The 18,860-nt window shown below is 41.3% G+C and overlaps 1 protein-coding gene and 2 long non-coding RNA genes across 3 annotated transcripts in view; 2 read left to right on the top strand and 1 right to left on the bottom strand.

Moving 5' to 3' along the window:
• The window catches only part of LOC133389952 (uncharacterized), a 34,835-nt gene extending 32,601 nt beyond the window's left edge, over window positions 1–2,234 (top strand). Inside the window, exon 3 of the long non-coding RNA XR_009764232.1 lies at window positions 1,779–2,234. This is a non-coding gene — a long non-coding RNA (uncharacterized LOC133389952). The remainder of the gene's footprint in view (window positions 1–1,778) is intronic.
• Window positions 1,616–6,851, bottom strand: LOC133389951 (uncharacterized). The gene is made up of 5 exons (XR_009764231.1): window positions 6,668–6,851; window positions 5,195–5,342; window positions 4,326–4,442; window positions 3,539–3,577; window positions 1,616–2,128 (listed from the first exon to the last, which is right to left on the bottom strand). It is a non-coding gene; the product is annotated as an uncharacterized LOC133389951 (long non-coding RNA).
• On the top strand, window positions 6,685–15,447 carry LOC133389950 (uncharacterized). Its single transcript, XM_061637786.1, has 2 exons — window positions 6,685–7,530; window positions 15,358–15,447. Coding segments are annotated over exons 1-2 (630 nt in total). The 5' UTR covers window positions 6,685–6,902; the 3' UTR covers window positions 15,360–15,447.
• The last annotated feature ends 3,413 nt before the right edge of the window (window positions 15,448–18,860 follow it).

Genomic DNA, 18,860 nt, shown 5'->3' with positions numbered 1-18,860 from the left:
TTTTTTGAGGTGAGGTGACCAGAAGTGTACACAGTATTCCAAATGTGGCCACACCATAGATTTATACAACAGAATTATGATATCAGCAGTTTTATTTTCAGTACCTTTCCTAATGATCCCTAGCATGGAATTTGTGTTTTTCACAGCTGCTGCACACTGGGTCAACATCTTCATCGAGCTATCCACTACGACCCCAAGGTCTCATTCATGCAGTTTGCATGTTGCTTTCACTACTATGTGTATGTTTTTGTGCACATTTTCTGCTTGAAGAACTGCATCATTACATTTGGAGAAGCACAAACTGAATTATAGTTGCATTTTAATTTGTATTTATTGTAATGTGTGTGACTGGTTGTAAATTTGTCCATTAGATTCTCTTTTAAGGTTGTAAATCACATTGGGAAACACTCCAGTTACCAAGCCATGCTGGCCCTCAGGTGACCTGAGGTGTAAATAGGGTCCCACTTGGACTAATATAACTACTGTCTCTGTTCTGATATCTCCTCTGTTTCAGCAGTTCAGTTCTCAGCTATAGACTGAGCTGCTCACAGACTGCCTGAGCCTCTGCAGGAATCCCAGCCTGAACCTGTGTTGAAGTTAGCCAGAATGTTCTGAACATGTAGAACATGTATCCTCATTCTGATCTAAAACCTAACCTCCCAGAAGCTTGATTTGAACAACAGGCATTTAAACACTCTGGAAAGTGCATTTTGTTGTTATGCATCTTGTTAAAGGTTTCTGCAGATGCACAGCTTGGAGTGTATTTTTTGGCAACATTCAAGGACAACCCTACTGTGTAGCAGGGTAAAGCATCCTGCCTCAGGCAGCATCAGGGGAATGGGGTGGTGGTGGGTGAAGGCAGGCATTGGGGTCAGAATGCTTCAACAGGGTTGGGGAAGTGGACAGAGCCCATTTCAGGCAGCAAAACATGTTGGGCTGACATGTCATGAAGCATTGTCCTCATCTAGAAAGTGTGTTTCTGTTCCAACTGGGGTTTTGTTTGCTTCTTCAAAATGTGACCTTATGTAACTGAAAAAAAAACTGTTTACCAACATTTTTGAAACAATATTTCACATCTGCACACAAAGGTGGTCAGTTACACATCACTAAAACAATGGACTAAAGAGAGGCCTTATTTGCATAAGGTGTGCATGTGCTAATTTATATTACACTAATTTAAGTAGAAGCACAATGAATCTCACCATAGTGGGGAAGAGTGTGCCCAGGTGACCTGTGTGCCTGTTTTCTGCTGCCCAGGTGCTAACTCTTGATGGGCAGCTTCAGGGCTCTTGCACTCCCTTCTTATGGTTCTTTATATTTGAACTAGGCATGGGCCAGGCAGCCCTTCAAGTAGAGAACTGCTTTCTGTAAAGTAGCCATCGACTCACACCCTTAAGGGTACCCTGTTTTTTGGGGGGGGGGATCCTGAAAAGTTAAACGTGATACCTTGGTAATGTTTTTGGTTAACAATCAAAATTTCTATTATTTACTCTGAAATGTACTATTTGCATGGAACTAGCTTATCTAAGCCTTTTGACCCAGATAGTGATATTTCTTACATATGAACAAGTGCCTTCAACAAATGGCCAATTCCCTTTTAATTATGATGACTTTCTGGTAAGTGCTGATATTTTCCAGGACTGGGTAAATGAATGTCTATAATTGTGGAAGGAAATGAATTGCTTCTTGGGCACTTTAGGGATTTAGTTTAACAAGATATATACATATAATTCTTCTATTTCCTCTTCTCATTTTCTGTCTTTCATCTTGCTTTTCAGGGCCAGCGGGTGCACCAGACTTGTTGGATAGTTAAAGCTATTTTATTATCCTTTACACAAAAAAGATGCAGGAGGAGCAGCACGACTTTGGGGGCAGAGCCCTGAGCCCCTATTCAAACTCCATGGAGAGGGCTTTACTCTTGCTTACATTGCACCTCATTTGCCATTTTGTTGCCTCGAGAGTATACAAAATGAAGATGTGATATGTGCATTCCCTGAAGCCTGTTGGAGACTGACAACTGAGGAATGTACAAAATGCACTTGAGATTAGGGATGGAAGGATCAGTCTACTTTGGTTGCCTCAATTTCTCATTTTTCTAAGCTTCCAATCTCCATGATTCTGCAGAAATCTGTGATTAAAAAAAAATCATAAAAATTTGTTAGCATTTTAAGTGCAAATTTCTCCTAATAAACTTATTTTGTATGCAGCTTTGACAAATATACACATTTTTGCAAGCAATATAATTCATTTTTGTTTGTTATTTTCACAAATATATTTATTTTTATAAACATTTTCCTCTCATATATGTATTTTTGTAAACACTGTTTGGCTGGAGAACTGCATGGTCAGATTGATAGATTTGGCTTTAAATGTGAACTGAATCAAATTTTCTTCCTGGTTGAGATATGCACATTCCCCAAGGCCTGTTGGAGATTATGTATATTGACCAGGAAATGTGCACAATTCTCAATTTACGTTACCCCTAACTTATCCAATGAGTGCATAGGTCAGGAGATGCAGAGCTGTGCCTGTATAATCTTCTTCAATGGAACAGACTATCTCTCATTCTTCGTAAGAATGAACAACAACTGAGCAGCAAATGAGATTCCCTCTCTATGACAGCAGTCATTTATCTATTGCCCATATTATTATTAATTGAACATTGTGAAATTTGCAACTGTGAACTGTGCTTTTTATTTTTAGACTCTTGTCACTTTAATATAAGGTCAAGAGGCACATGCCATCCTACCCTCACATCTCAATTACAACAATAATTTTTGTGATTGATTGAGATATTGATTTCTCCATAGCTATCTGAAAGCAGCTTTCCTATATATGTGGGGAGAGTGTCAAAGGCAGAAAGGCCACTGAGGGTTGAGCAGGCACTCGCTGTTAATGTTTCTTGAAAAAGTATCAGACTTTCCTCATACTGAGCTGTAATATAAATTACTGGAGGATAATATAGTAATAGCATTACACAGGCTTGGTGAGTTGAATGATGATTCAGAGGGGATTGGCTTCTAGACTCCCAAGTATAAACACATAGCAGCTTTGGATTAGTTTGTTGCTTGTGGCTGTTCAATGAAATCTGCAGGGTTTTAATGATTGAGTAAAACATCGTCCCAGCCTGGAGGCTCAAAAGGATACCATGGCTGGATCAGATCTGCCGAGAGATCTGACAGAACCAATGGGAACATTCTCCCTCTGACTTGTTCCTGGCATTGATCATCCATTAAGGTTGACCAAGGATGCCTCTGGACCTACACAGAAACAGATCTAGATAATGCATAAGTAATCCTAGAGTTGAGTCACCATCACATGTTCAAGCACCTTGCCCAAAATAGTGTTTTGTTCTCTTCCCAAAGCTTTGCAGTTTTTTGTCCTGCCCACCAGTCTTAGTTTATTAATTAAGGCACAGCTGCCAATGGTAATTTACATGTCTCTTGGAAGAGTTTCAGATTAATGTTTCCAAATGTTCACTAGTGTAAATTCAATGACTGCCAAGAGGAGTTTTTGAAAAGCAGCTATTTGTTCTTACATTGTCTTGGATTATGCATCTCAGCTTTAAGTATATTACCTGTAAGAGATAAAGATAATTTAATGACATTTCTGTATTGATTTTTCACTATTTTTTATGTGCAGCCAAATTGATTTTTAGTCTCTGCAATCATTTGCTGCTTAGCTATAAATATATGCTGTTCAGAAAGCTTACTGCTTCTGCCTTCAGTAAGCACAATTGCCCAGGGTTCTAAATCTCACAGGGAGTCTACATGCAGAGAGTAGGCTCTCCTCTATAGACCTTCCCTCTTCAAGGTGTGGAAAGTGATGGGGCTGGGTGATGGGGACATGATGGAGAGGACACGGCCCCATTCTCTCCCTCCATTTTTGTATTTATATGTATTTCTTTAACAATTTTATACCCTAGCTTTTTGAAAAATCATCTCACAAGTTGTTACATATATAAACTAAGCAAATATACAAAGTTAATATACGACACCACATCACAACCAATAATACTCAAAATTATAAATAATAATGAATGCATTAGAACAGCAATCAGTTCAGCAGAACCATCAATAAACCACAATATAATCAAAATAAAATCGACTCACAAATTTTTGTCCCAGACCTTGTCAGTTAAACTACACAGTACACTTTTTGTTGCAAAATTTACACAGAAGTAGACCTGCATTGTATTCCTTCTAGGACACTGTCCTCCTGTACAGTAGTAAACAATATCCTCAAATTTATAGTTTTATTTCTGTAAGCACAAGAATGTACAGAAACCACCTGGGATTAAAATAAATAAATAAATCTCAAGATACCTATTTATTTTGCTGTTGGGATGTATTTTTGTTCCAGCCAGTCACACCATATGGGGGTTCTTCTTTCCCAACAAAGACAGATCCAATGATGTACTGTACATTTCAATTCTCAGAGTTCTGAAAAGCAAAAGAGACTGGGACAAACCAAAACCAAGAAATCTATTCATTTTTAACACTAGGATGTGTGCGTGTTTTAATCCCAACCAGTGGCGGCTGAAGCACCTTGGACAGCTCCTTGAACGTTTGGACTAAAACATGGAACAGATTCCACTGCCCTGCTGACATGGAGCCACCAGCCACCACTGATCCCAGCCAATGTTAATATATTGGGATAGTCCAGGCAGAGTACTTCTGATACTATGTCCTTTGTTTGGTTTTGGAACATTTTATTTCTCCGAGACCGATTGGAGTGTAGGTTGGGTTAGCAAAACATTCTTGAAAACTTTTTAAAGTTTTGTTTAAGTCTGTGTTAGCATGTAAAATAATTATGAAAAGGCAGCAGTGAACAGGCTTTCAGAATCCACTCAACGGCTTGCAGTGATTGTGAATCTATGAAGGATGGTGAATTCCAAAATAGGGCTGATACAAAACAGCGGGACAGTAAAACCAAGCAGAGTGAGAGAAACCAGCAGGACTAGTAAAAATAAAACAAAACACTGGGTTGAAACCATTTAGGGGGCATGCGGCATGCCAGAACACCTGGCACTGAAAGATGGGAGGGCATTTCATATGTGGGGTGCCACAACTACAAATGCACTTTCTCTAGTCACCACACAGAGGGAGAGGGCATGACCCCCTGTGGAAGAAGGTGCTCCTTCTGTGACTACATTTAAGGTCAAAAAGTCTTTAGTGTGTTTTCTTTTACCCACCATTTTGGGTGTTCTCCTTGGCCACTCACTTCCATTGTGGCTTCACCTCCTGCAGGATCACCTTACATCGTTGTTTAGCTTTTGTCAGTTCTTCACAACTCTAGGATCTCATAGAAATAATAGCAGCAGCAGCAACAATATCTTCTCACTGTGGTACATGTGGTGAAATGGCACACGATTGCCCCTCTTCCCAATCAGTAAGAGAACTATTTTGAGGATGCCGCAACTTATGATGGTTGTATGAATTTGTCCCATCTGAGAAATTCTGAGTATTTAATGTAATACTATTGGCTGGGATTAAGATTGTGCTTCAGCAACCTTAAAAGAGTTCAGAGCTATTATGAATAGCCAGAGGAATATTCTTCCAACTTACCCCCCCCTTAGAGAATAATAATGATAATAATAATAATAATAATAATAATAATAATAAATTTAATTTATGCGTCACCTATCTGACCAATGGCCACTCTAGGCGACTTACATGTGAAAAATTAAAACACAATACAATAATACAAAATACAAAATAGAACAGTGTGACAGCAAAAGCAATAATAATACAGGGCATGAGGCATTTAATCATAGCATTTAGCCCTCCCCGGAAATCCCGAAGGCCTGTTGAAAGAGCCAGGCCTTTAAGGCTTTTCAGAAGACATTTAGGGAAGAGGCGTGCTGTAGATCTTGTGGGAGGGAGTTCCAGAAGGTGGGGGCCGCCACTGAGAAAGCCCTCTCTCTAGTTCCCGCCAATCTAGCTGTTTTTGTTGGCGGGATTGAGAGAAGGCCCTGTGTGGCTGATCGAGTTGGGCGGCATAATTGGTGGCGTTGAAGGCGCTCCTTTAGATAAACTGGGCCAAAACCGTATAGGGATTTAAAGGTTAATACCAACACCTTGAATTGGGCCCGGAAAACAACAGGAAGCCAGTGTAGATCGAACAACACAGGTGTGATGTGATCCCGGCGGCGACTATTCGTAAGTAGTCTAGCCGCCGCGTTTTGTATAACTTGTAGTTTCCGGACTGTTTTCAAGGGTAACCCCACGTAGAGCGCATTACAGTAATCCAAACGAGAGGGGGGCATTTCATAATGTACAGTACGTGGCATTTATTTGAGAATGTTTGTTGTGCTGCCTGCTTCAATCTTCTGGGAGGGAACAGACATAAACAACAGGTGCACATGAGCTATCTCTGCCACAAGCAACAAGGTCGAAGGCAACAAAATAATCCTTTTAATAAATAAATAAAATGCCTTGCCAAAAGACTTATTAAAAGATTAATTGGTGGGGAAGATGGCGACTGCACTTTTAGCTCATTCAAGCTAACTCCTGTAAGAGTTTATTTTATTTCACTCTTTCCACGTTAATTAACTCCCCTCTTGCGATCAGGTTCACCCCCAAGGAACCTTTAACTTCTGGGGGTAGTAAATCTTCATTTAAATCTTCATTTAAACCCAGCTGGATTGATAAATGTAATTTATTACCTTCCTTTCTGTTGGCATTCTCGGTCTAAAGCTCCTGCCTGCAAGATACTGGCTTTTGTTATCAAGAAACTGTTTTTTGCAAGATACTTGTTCCCCTATTGAGAAACCTTGGGAAAGGAAAAGTTTTTATTAGTGGATATTGGTACAACTTAAAACAATCTAACAGCTTTATTACCAACACGTATAATTTCATGTAGCTGTTTCCTGTTTACTTTTTGCGAGTCGGTCTAACATCATGGTCCTGACAAGGCAAAGATGTAGAGAGCTGGTGGATAGCCAACAGTCACAGCCCCAATTGACATCTCAACGTGCCTTACAGCCCAAAATTACTTCCTTCTTCTCGCATGAGCTTGCTCCCAGCATCCAGGAACAGACAAGAACTTCGGCGGAATCGCCCAACGCGTCGACACCATTAATAATGGACTGGTCAATAAACCATTTTGATGAATATACTCCCTTGAGAGAGGACTCCTACTCTACCCCTCTTAATGTTGAACTGGCAGAAGCTGACTTACTAACTAGAGGAAATTCATTTAATTGTCCTCAATCTCCACGTCCCCAGCCTTCTCATCCATCTCCTATTTTATCTTCCTCTTTGAACAAGAGCACGATGAATGAGGAATCTGTGTCGTCCCTACCCTTCGCCAGCAGCACGGGTCCTTTATTACTGGTCCTCGATGAACTTAACTCGATGAAGTCCTTCTTTGCTGAATGCAATGCCCTTCTAAAGACTCTGACACTAACAGCTAAAAAACTTGTGACAAATAACTCTCCACTCCCAGTGGATGATACAAATAAATTAAATAAAAAGGAAAGGATAAAGATCGACGATCCAGTCATCCATCCAGCTCAACGCAAGAAATGTAAGAAGTGCAAGAAAAAAGAGTTAAATTCCAAGAAATCTAAGAATGTGAAGAATTTTAAGCCTTCTTTTATAAGAAATTAAATTTTAAGCCCCTATTTGAAATTCTGAAAGTGATAGATCTTATAACATCGCAGTCTTCTAGTAAGACACTCCCTCTGGTGCCCACTATAATTAAAGCTACCAGCCAGCTCGGTTTGGAAAAATGTGTCTCCCTTACCCCCCCCAAGACCCTCAAATATATTCTCCTTATGTAAATGCGGGGGCTCGACTATCAGTAAGAAATAAGTTCTCAGCCTTTTCAACTGAGAAACTGCTACATCCAAAGGTAATAGAAACTGATCTATCAGAGTGTCACATGAATCTGGTGTTAGAACAAAATAAAGTGGTCCTCCTCAACTTTCCCAACTTTCCGAGGAAACATGGCCCATATCCTGATAAAATCCAGCTTTGTGAGTATTTAAATTCATTTCTACTGACTCAAATAGTGGCCTCGGATATAAAAAATATCTTATTCCTATATAGCAACCAACAAACAACTAGAGTAATAATAACTTTTAGAAGCAAGGACGTATCGAGGAAGTTTTATTCTCTAAAATCATTTTTGGCTGCCCATGATTTATTAATAGCCCACTGTTTTAAAAATGTGGCCCATCCCCCACCCTTGGTGATTAGACCACCTTCGTTAAGAACATCTGTCACCAAACCTATTAATATCTCTTCTGAACTAGTAGAACCTCACCGATCCTCCTATTTAGAGCATCTCTGCCCTCTTAAAAGTATAAATAATGAATCACGGGAGTCAGAGGACCTTCAACTGATAGAAGTCTTTTCTGACTTACCTCCAGAAGAGCAAACAAAAATAATAAACAGGCTTGATCGCTTGAAGGCTGACCTCTAGCATCACCAAAAACTCTCCCATTCCTCTTCCTCCCAACTTAACGGTAAGCCCAATCAGGACCGTATTTCAATACATGCAGGAGTTGCAGTTCCATCCTCTCCTTCTTGGACGGAAAGGCGATACCTGGCCCCAAATGAGATTGGTCAATTCTCTTTGCCCATTCAGTCTCTCCGTCCTTCTATCCGGAAGGGGAATTTGCCCATTTCAAATGTTAGTGTGATAAGACCTGAACTCGATCAAATTGACTCTTTAAATGTTTCCAATCACTGAATTTTTTTGACTCATGATGATGTTATTAAAGCACGGGTAGGTCCACCAATCTCCATAGCATCTTCTGTTCCATCAGTCTCCAGAATATTATATTGGAACATAGCTGGATGGAGTAATAAAGCTGCAGACTCAGAACTATTGACTTTTCTCCGCCAGTTTGACATCCTATGCCTCCAAGAGACATGGTTATTTGATGATCAAAATCTGACTGTAGATGGATTTAAATGCTGGACCAAGCCTGCCAAACGTTTGGCCTTGAAAGGTCGTGGCAGTGGAGGCTTAGCATTCCTAATTTCTACAGAGCTTAATGTTTCAGTATCTCGGGTAGCATGCTTGACTCCTGACACTTGTCAAGCCTTTATTATAACACCTAAACCTCCCCCCCACCCATTACATAAGCCATTTCATTCTTTCATATGTATTAATGTTTACTTCCCCCCGTACGGCCCGAGCCAAAGGAACCAATCATGGCAGGACTTCGCTGAATTTATTGAATTAATTCAACAAAATTACCCCTCGCGTAGCTTAATTATAGGGGGTGATTTTAACGCTAGGATGGGCGCTAGTTTCCCGCTACTCTTGGAGTCTTCAGATCTTTTAATAGGGGATTTGACAATACTTCCTCGTACTTCACGGGACAAAGTAATAAATAAGAATGGGCATGCCTTATTTAAGATTTTACTAAGTGCATATCTTTTATGTCTCAATGGATCGAAGTATGACTCATCCCAAGGGTTTTTTACGTTTATCTCCAAAAGAGGAGCCAGTGTGGTGGACTATATATTGGTCTCCCCACAATTGGTAGATTCTGTAAAGAATATAGCCATAGAGGATAGACCTGATAGTGATCACCTCCCATTGATTTTGAATCTGGCCATCCCAACTGGTCAGCCGATTCAATCCCGGATTCTCCCAGATGTCAAGGGTTGCCAGGGGCTGAAATGCCGTAGGTGGTCCTCTTTATTATTGGATGAGGTTAAAACAATGCTAATGACCCCTATGCTGATGGAATTGCGACAGAAAGTGTCCCTTTTGACAAATGAAACCTGGGAGACATTTGAACAAATTATTACTTGCCTCCAACCGTTGGTTACTACATCTATGGTTCATTTACCCTGTTTTCGAGCTGGCCTTAAGCCTTGGTTCGATAAGTTTTGCCTGGCCAAAAAGAAGCAAGTATGCTATCAAACACGCTTCACCAGACATCACTTTTCAAAAAAGGCTGTAACCAAACTTCTAAAACTTAAAAAAGAGTATAATAACCTCCTGAAACTTAAAAGGTCACTATATATTATTTCATTCTGGCAACGACTTGGTTTGGCAGCGCTTCAAGGGAACCAGGGGGAGTTCTGGAGCTTGGTCCACAGCAATTTAACTGATAGACCTTTTATTTCAATCCCTCCGATTCTTCCTGATACGTGGTCAACTCATTTTCAAACATTATTCAGGGATTTATCCCCTTCACGGCAGTGTTCGCCTACTCTCCCCACAGATAGTCCATCGTGGCCCCCTGTTTCGGGCACGGAAATAGACAACTTAATCTCGTCATTACGGTCGGGGAAAGCCCCTGGCCAAGATATGATTCCACCTGAGTTGTATCAAGCGTACTCTCTATGGTGGCGTCCTATCTTGGCAGCCTTATTTACAAATATTAATGAAACAGGATGTATTCCCCAAGGGTGGAGAATGAGTATAGTGATCCCTATATTCAAAAAAGGCGATCCTGCCTTGCTGTCTAATTATAGACCCGTTAGTCTTCTGGATCTAGCTGCAAAATTATATGGGCGATTCCTTCTAAATAAACTTCTTGACTGGGATAGGGAACAATCCATCATTACCGATGTCCAGGCAGGTTTTAGAGAAGGGTCCAGTACAATCGACCAATTGTTTATCCTACACCATTTTATTAGGAAAGTAAAAAAAGGACCGCTCCAATCTCTCTACTTAGCGTTCATTGACTTTGCGGCCGCATTCGACTCGATAGACCGATCCCAACTTTGGAAGAAATTAGGAATTGCCGGTATAGATAAAAGACTTCTATGGCTTCTCCAAATATTACACCACGACACCTTTATAAGAAGACGTCTTGGTTTTAACGGTGTTTTATCTCAAAAGATCCCAATGAGAAAAGGAGTTAAACAGGGATGTATTTTGGCCCCATTTTTATTTAACTTTTTATTAATGATATTGTCCTAGCAATGGCCTCCCCTGCGTTTTTTCCACCGTCAATTAAAGAAAGGAAGATCCCGGTCCTACTCTATGCTGATGACCTAGTCCTGCTTTCACTGAATAGGATTGGCCTTAAACGCATGCTTCTATCCCTTCAAGATTATACTGATTCTCAATTCCTCCAAATTAACTACGCAAAATCTAAAATAATGGTATGTGGGAAATACAGTAAATCCAAAACCATCTGGCATTTAAACGGCCATACTATAGAGCAGGTATGTACTTTTAAATACCTGGGGATACACATTAATAATAACCTGTCGTGGTCTCATCACTTAGCTTATATTAAATTACAAGCGACTAGGGCCCTCGGCCTACTGAAAATATTTTTCTATACTAAGGGAGGACAACTGGTGAGACCGATGTCTAAACTTTTTATAGCAAAAATACTCCCTATAATTATGTACGGTCACGAAATTTGGGGCTCATCCCTACGTCTAGCTCTTGAGCCAATTCAAAATATGTTCTATAAGCAAATTCTGGGCCTGCCTAAGGGTACTCCGGCGGCCCACTTGAGAGCTGAATTCAATTCCCCCTCTTTAATGGCCAGGATTGATTTAGCGTTTTTAAGCTATTGGAAGAAACTTTCTGCAGATGATTCACGCTTGTTGGTTAAATTATGTTGGAAGGACCAGATGGAAAACGAGGGTTGGGCGATGAATTTCACAGTCCTTGGTGCATTATACCATTTAACACCCAATCTTCTCAGAAACCTTAATCCTAAGGCTCTGTGAACTCAAATTTTTGATTATGATGCACAACAAGACAGAGCAGTGACTGCTACATCACCATTCTCCAGATGGTTCCCCCTTATTAAACCTAACCACGCATGGCCTTCCTATCTGGATATATTGACGAGGGCTCCCCTTCGTAGAGCCTATACTGAATTGAGATTTCAGGTGATGCCCTCAGCGTGTTTACAAGGCAGATATTTGGGTATTCCAATGGCCGAACGTTTATGCATAGCAGGTTGTAAAGTGCCTGAAGACTTGATACACTATATGTTAGAATGTCCGTTGTTTCTCCTCCCGAGAGTGAAATTTTTATTCCCATTGCTCCTTATGAATAATGATTTTAGTGGGTCCCAGAAAGTGGTCTTTTTATTATGCTCCATACACCCTCATATAATAATTCCAACCGCTAACTTTGCTCTAGCAGCAAGGAAGCTTAGAGCTAATTATGTTAAAATTGCTGATGTAAATAATGTTTAAATTATGTGTATTTTAATTTGGAGTTCACAGTTCCTTGTGTCTTTTATGTATATATGTTTATAGTGCTTTTGTAACAGCCAATGGCTATATACAGAATATTAATAAATACAAAGATTAATCTGCCCATGGATAGCACTGCCTATAGAGCCTATAGAACACACACAGAAAAGGAGGTGGTTGGGTTCTTCCCCTCATTGCCAAAGCACATATTTGTGAGGAATTTCAAACTTTCCATGCATTTTCTTTCACAATGATGTGACCTTGAAATAATAGCACAGGCTGTCACCCTTTTGAGCATCTCCCGGAGCATCTGACCTTTTGCTGCCTAGTTTTTACTGGTTTCGAGCATATTTTACCTTTTCTACCTGGTGCTCAAAACATCTCTTGGGCTTGCTTTAACTTCAGCTGTTTGCCTCAGATTACTTGAGCGCTCACATCAGCAGCTGTCACAGGATCTCCAAAGACTATTTTGCTTCTGTTTGCAGTTGTGTGTGTGAGAGAGAGAGAGAGAGAAAGAGAGAGAGAGAAAAAACCAGATTCCTAATGAAATGTGCCTACTGTTAATGGTGTCTGTTTCATACCTGTGACACAGATTCTCTTATTCTTGCTATTTGGAGAACTGCCAAACTAGATATGATTTGGGCAGATTCAGGATCAGGATTTTCCACTTAAAAACAACAACTGATTAGCAGCTCTATGTTGCTGTATTACGATCAGGAAAGCAGAGCTGAGCAGAGGTTGTTTAACGCTTCCTTCACATTCCATTTTCTAGATCTAAATCCCCCCCCTTCTCAGCTGCTATTAGCTTTATGAGGAAAAACTTATGAATCTGCTTTGTAAATAAATGAGTTCTTGATATGAGAGGGAGAAGGGAGTTAGATCTTCTAACATATATAAAACACCTATAATCACACCTTCCACCTCTGCCCTAACAGTCTTGTCATTATTACTCTTTGAGCTTAACTTGCGAGAATATCACTAGAACATTCCGCCATATAATACAAAATTTGTCTCATGCAGGACACCTGAGTGTTCAAGCTCTACAATGGGACATTAGTCAGGCCATCAGACAACATCTGAAAAGGAAACAGCTGTGCATGGAGTTTACATTTGAGACAAAGTGCTGAGTGGGTTACAGAACAGTCTAAAGGCATGTGCCATAAGAGAAACTATGTACAGACTTATTTACAGTGGTGGCTCAAGTAACCTTCCTGTTTCTATTAAGGCTCTGTAAAGATAACAGTGGGCAAACAGAGCTTTCACATAGTTTTCTGTTGCAGTTTTAATTAGCATTGTTATTTATCAATTGTATATTTTGGAAGAAGGCTTTTTAAATGCATCATACTTCCTGAGATGTGTTGCCAGCTAAAGAAAGTGGTAGAATCTCACATTTATTCTCAGATATTGTCCATTATGCTTTGAATGCTTTGGCTATTCTACTGAAAGTATGTATTATTCATAAACTTATGCTGATCAGACCAATAACTGAATGCCCATGATAATAGCTACTATGATGCATTCCTATTATTCACAATACTAGAACCTCATCCATTGTGTAAAGGGATGTCTCATAACTCTTGATGATGTATGGCATGGTGAGTGTGAAGGATCATTTTTACTTAGCATCTTACAGAATTTAGTACTTCATTAACAATTTCAGTAATAGTGTTGTCAGCATAATAAAACCAGCCTTGGGTGATGGATGTTTCCTTCTAAAGTGACTTTAAATCTGCAAAATCTGCTTCCTTAGAAATGTGACCCTGTTATGAAACATCTCTTTCCTTAAAATCCCTGCAGGGTTCATAGTTTGATTTTGTGTTTGCCTTCTTGTCTAACAGTTGGGCAAAATAGCTGCCACTTCCTCAGGCTTGCTGGTAGCACAGCAGTTTTTCATTTTTCTTTGCCACAATGCATTTTGTAATTTTCTTAAGGAGTAGAAACTATCTTCTGAAGAAAACATTTTTAGATATAATAAACAGATACATTTTATTTTTATTTTTCCAAATAAAAATATTTTTATTCTCACAAGGAAAGCCAGGATTGACAAATGTATTTTTGTCATCTCTGTTTCCTTGGATGATGCAGTGAGAGCTCCCCCTCCTGTTTTAACCTATTTTAACTGTCAGATTGAGGTCAGGGTGGAAATGAATCTTATTGTGTACATCTCTGTGCCACTTTAGAGGCTGGGAAACACCAAATACGCATTTGGCATGATCTTAGGCTGCAGACTGCAAGATGTGATAAGGTTTATGCTTTAAAGGAAACATTTAAATACATTTCAAGAAGCACCCTAAGCAAACAGTGGCAGGGAACCTGTAGTCCTCCAGATGTTGTTGGACTCCAAGTCACATCAGCCCCAGCAAGCATGGCCAATTATAAGGAATGATGGGAGTTGTGGTCCTGCAACATCTGGAGGGCCAGAGGTTTTTCATCCCTGCATTAAAAGATTTGCTTTTTGATTCTGCACTTTGCTCGACAGTTTATCTCTGGTACCTGTACCTCTATCTCTATTCAGGGCTAGCTAATGTGGTGCCCTGTAACAGTTGCTGGACTACAATATTTACATGGTTTTAGATGTTCCTAATGTTTTTAGAAGCTTGTAGTTGTTTTTAAATTACTTAAATATGTTTTATTTTATTTTTAATAAAATTGTTTTATACTTTGTCATTTGCTGCCCTGGCCCTTTTAGGAGGAAGGGCAGGATAGAAATTTAGTAAATAAACCAACTCCATCATCCCTGACCATTGGCTATACTGGCTGGGACTCATGGGAACTGGAGTCCAACAATATATGGAGGGCACCAGATTGGCTACTTCTGCACTAACTAGCACCCTAGATTTGGAATAACACCCCTTCATCTTCAGAGGGGGGAGGATATCTGGAGGACTTTGCACATTTTGCTGGACAGTTTAGCTCTGGTTCCTCTAACAACCTCTCCACAGGAGTTGTGAATGTGATGCCCTCCAGATCTTGTTAGACTATAACTCATGATAGTTTCTTAAAGTCCAATTAACTGTAAAAAAGAAGTTAGGGAATTTTGTGACTGATCAGATAAGTCAATTGCAGAGCTTATTGTTTTATCATCTCTGCTGCTGGAAACTTTTACATTATTTATAATTGTTAATGATTTTATTGCTTTAAGCTATTCAGGGAACTTTGTTATTGGGTGGCACAGTTAACGATATTATTTTAAAAGATTGCTTAAATAATTTTACAGGAACATAAAAATACAGTTGATAGCTTCATGAAAGAAATCAAAAGCAAGGAGGAGGAACACAAGCTTGAACAAAGAAAGTTGCACTATGACATGAACAGAACATTGGAAACAATGGAGAAAGAGCACAAGCTACTAATAGAAAAGAAAGATCTGGAGATTTTAGAATTAACTAAACAACTTCAAGCTCAAAAAAAAAGGAAAAACAGAATGAGACAATCAAATTGCAAATTGAAGTATGCACTAGAAACTCACAGACAGAAGCCAGAAGAGAGAAGATTGTTTGGTCTATTTTATAAAGAAGCATACTAAAGTACTAACTAGTTAATAGGAAGTACAGCTTTGTATGGAGAACCTAACTTGTTGTTTTACTGGGCAATTTGTAAGAGGCTTACCTCAGGGCCTCAGGCTGTTGTTCTACAGTATCTGGGCAGTAGTTTCTGCTGAAATTAATGGGATGTATTCTAAGTAAATGAGTTTCAGGTTGAGGTATTAGAATTATGTTGCTCATATTTGTGTTTCCTTTTCCATTATATTTCTGAAAACCCAGGGTGAGAAAGCAAAATATTTGAGTTGTTTTGTGTCTAGTAGCACTGAGAATGTTTATTCACATTTTGAGTGTTTTAATACCTTATCCTATATGACTATGATAATATGTGAAATGGATACTTGAATTTTGCCAGTTGTTTCTTTTTTGTTATATTTTGAATTATTATAGGACAACAGTGGGTTTTTTGGGTATATTTTGTCATTTCTATGGTTGTAAACCACCTTGAGTACAGTAATGTAGAAAGACGGTATACAAATTAAAAATGAAATGATGAAATGAATTCCCATCATCGCTGACCACTGACCATACTGGCTGGGGTTGACACGAGTTAGAGTCCAACAACATGTGAAGGGCACCATGTTGGCTACCTCTGCCATAAGTGTAAAATGAGGGACCCTAAATTTTGATCAGAAGGGGAAAAGCGTCCCAAGGTAAAGGAAGACCTGTAGTTCTTTGACTACAGGTGCTATGGAACTGATGGAAAGCTGTGCAGCTTTCCTGAAGCCTAGGTATTCAAAGTCTACACAATTCCTGTTTCCTTGATGGAAACCTTCCACAAGGATACCTGAGTCCACATCTGTGTCCACATTAGGGATGGAGCTTGGTGGCTGGTTCCTAAATGTTTGAATTCTGACAGTCCAGCTTTCAGTACTGAGCTGCCATTTTTTTGTTCCCAATTGTTTGTGCAATTGCCAAATTGTGGTTTTTTCCCTAACAACAACAATAACAAATGAAGCCCCACTTACCTGCGCAGCATGGATAAGCGGGGCATAGTTGCGAGGAGGGAGCAATGCTGCCGCGGCCATCTTCGTTAAGGGCAACGTCATGTGTCACAGTGTTATGTGTGCGTGATGTGCAGCAGGGAGGGGAGGGGCCATGGGCCTATTTAAGGCCAGGCCGCCCCTCCTACGATTTTCCCACTTATTCCAGGGACTTCAGAGTCCACCGTATGTTAGCTGGGTGGGCTAGAGAACACCCTGCCACCCTCGATCCCCGTTGCCCTTTCTCACGGGACATTTTATTGAGTATGGTGGGCCAGTGAAAAACAGTATGCTCCTCAAGCTATGAAGCCAGACTATTCCAGGTGGCAGCCCTTATGCTGGTTTTTGGAGCTTTTTGGATAGGTGAGGTGGTGGCTGGATCCAAGGGAGATTCGTCTCGACGGGCCCTCCAGTAATCAGATGTCTCCATGGAAGGGAGTTGTATCTGTATAACATTGATGGACTGGCAATGTTGCTGGACAGGGATGGAGCAGCTGCGCACCCTATCCTGGGCTTACAGTTAGGCCTCAGTCAATGGGCTGCAGTGTGGTGGCTTGGCTGGCGAGGAATACTTTGGGATGGGCTCCTACCCACTTTGTTCCAGCTTGGTTCAGTGCAGACATCTCCGCATGTGGTGGTGATTCCCCGAGTTGGGAATGACCTCAGTATTTGAGGCAAGGCCCTCAGGTGGCGGGCATGTGCAGACATGCAGTTCAGGAGGCAACGGAAGGGCATGACCCTCAGTTTGGCAGGCATGTGCGGACATGCAGTTCAGGAGGCAACGGAAGGGCATGGCCCTCAGTTTGGCAGGCATGTGCGGACATGCAGTTCAGGAGGCAACGGAAGGGCATGGCCCTCAGTTTGGCAGGCATGTGCGGACATGCAGTTCAGGAGGCAACGGAAGGGCATCGCCCTCAGTTTGGCAGGCATGTGCGGACATGCAGTTCAGGAGGCAACGATGGCCTCGGTTACTTAAGGGCATGACCCTCAGTTTGGCAGGCATGTGCGGACATGCAGTTCAGGAGGCAATGATGGCCTCGGTTACTTAAGGGCATGGCCCTCAGTTTGGCAGGCATGTGCGGACATGCAGTTGGCGAGGCAACGGAAGGGCATGGCCCTCAGTTTGGCAGGCATGTGCGGACATGCAGTTCAGGAGGCAACGGAAGGGCATGGCCCTCAGTTTGGCAGGCATGTGTGGACATGCAGTTCAGGAGGCAACGATGGCCTCGGTTACTTAAGGGCATGACCCTCAGTTGCAACGAAAGGGCATGGCCCTCAGTTTGGCAGGCATGCATGGCATGCAGTTAATAAGGCAACGTCGGCCTTGGGTACGTCTGCTTTGGTCAGACATACTCCCGCGAAGGGTTTGGCGTGGTGTCTGGAGCCCGATAGGGATGGACCAAGCGCGAAAGAAGGTCAACCGGCAAATTCGGTTGGCTATTCTGGGGCAGGGGGGTTGGCTATTTCACACCCTGCATTCAGCATTGGATGGGTGAACTGTACAGGGCCGATGGCGTTCACCTGTCTGACGCAGGTAACATCTTTTTGGCAGACCTGCAGAGGTGTCTGCGAGAGGTGCTTCTCGGCAGTGGGTAAACTGGATGTGGCTGACCCCTGGCTGAGCTGGCAGGGTCCTGGCTCTACCTTGCAAAGCCAGAATCCTGCCAGCTCAGCCAGGGGTCTGCCACGTCCAACTCCCCTCAGCCCAGTCTGGCAGAAGGGGTTCGAGTGGAAGCCAATGGGAGGCCCGAAAAAGGGGCATTATGGGGGTAGAGGAGAGGGCACTTATGCAACATCCAACTCCCAGAGCACTCCTGTGGGTCCTGATCTGGGCCAAAGGTACACCAAGAGAAAGGCTGGGTTAAGGAAATAATTATAATGGAAGTCAATGGGGAGCGGTTACTTGCTGGTAGAGAGAGCCGCCTTTTTCTTTTATTCATGCGCCAGGTCCTGGTGGAGCCAACGTTTTGCTGGCCTGACAGCACCTGAATACCAAATGGATACTGCAGAGCTTCCCACCAGCACCTCCTCCACCAGCACCCCTTCCGCTGGTTTCCCCTGAGTTAGATCGCTCTGTAAGATGCATTTGTGAAAGCCATTGTTAGAGAACATAAATTGGCTTTAAAACATTTTTTTGCATATTTTGCTTTGCATATGTTACCTATGTTATACAATTGGAACATTTTGGCTAGAAC

The sequence above is a fragment of the Rhineura floridana genome, chromosome 8 (genome assembly GCF_030035675.1).
Source record: "Rhineura floridana isolate rRhiFlo1 chromosome 8, rRhiFlo1.hap2, whole genome shotgun sequence".
NCBI classification, from domain to species: domain Eukaryota; kingdom Metazoa; phylum Chordata; class Lepidosauria; order Squamata; family Rhineuridae; genus Rhineura; species Rhineura floridana.
The sequence above is the reverse complement of the archived record's forward strand: the minus strand, read 5'-3'. Positions and strand labels throughout refer to the sequence as shown.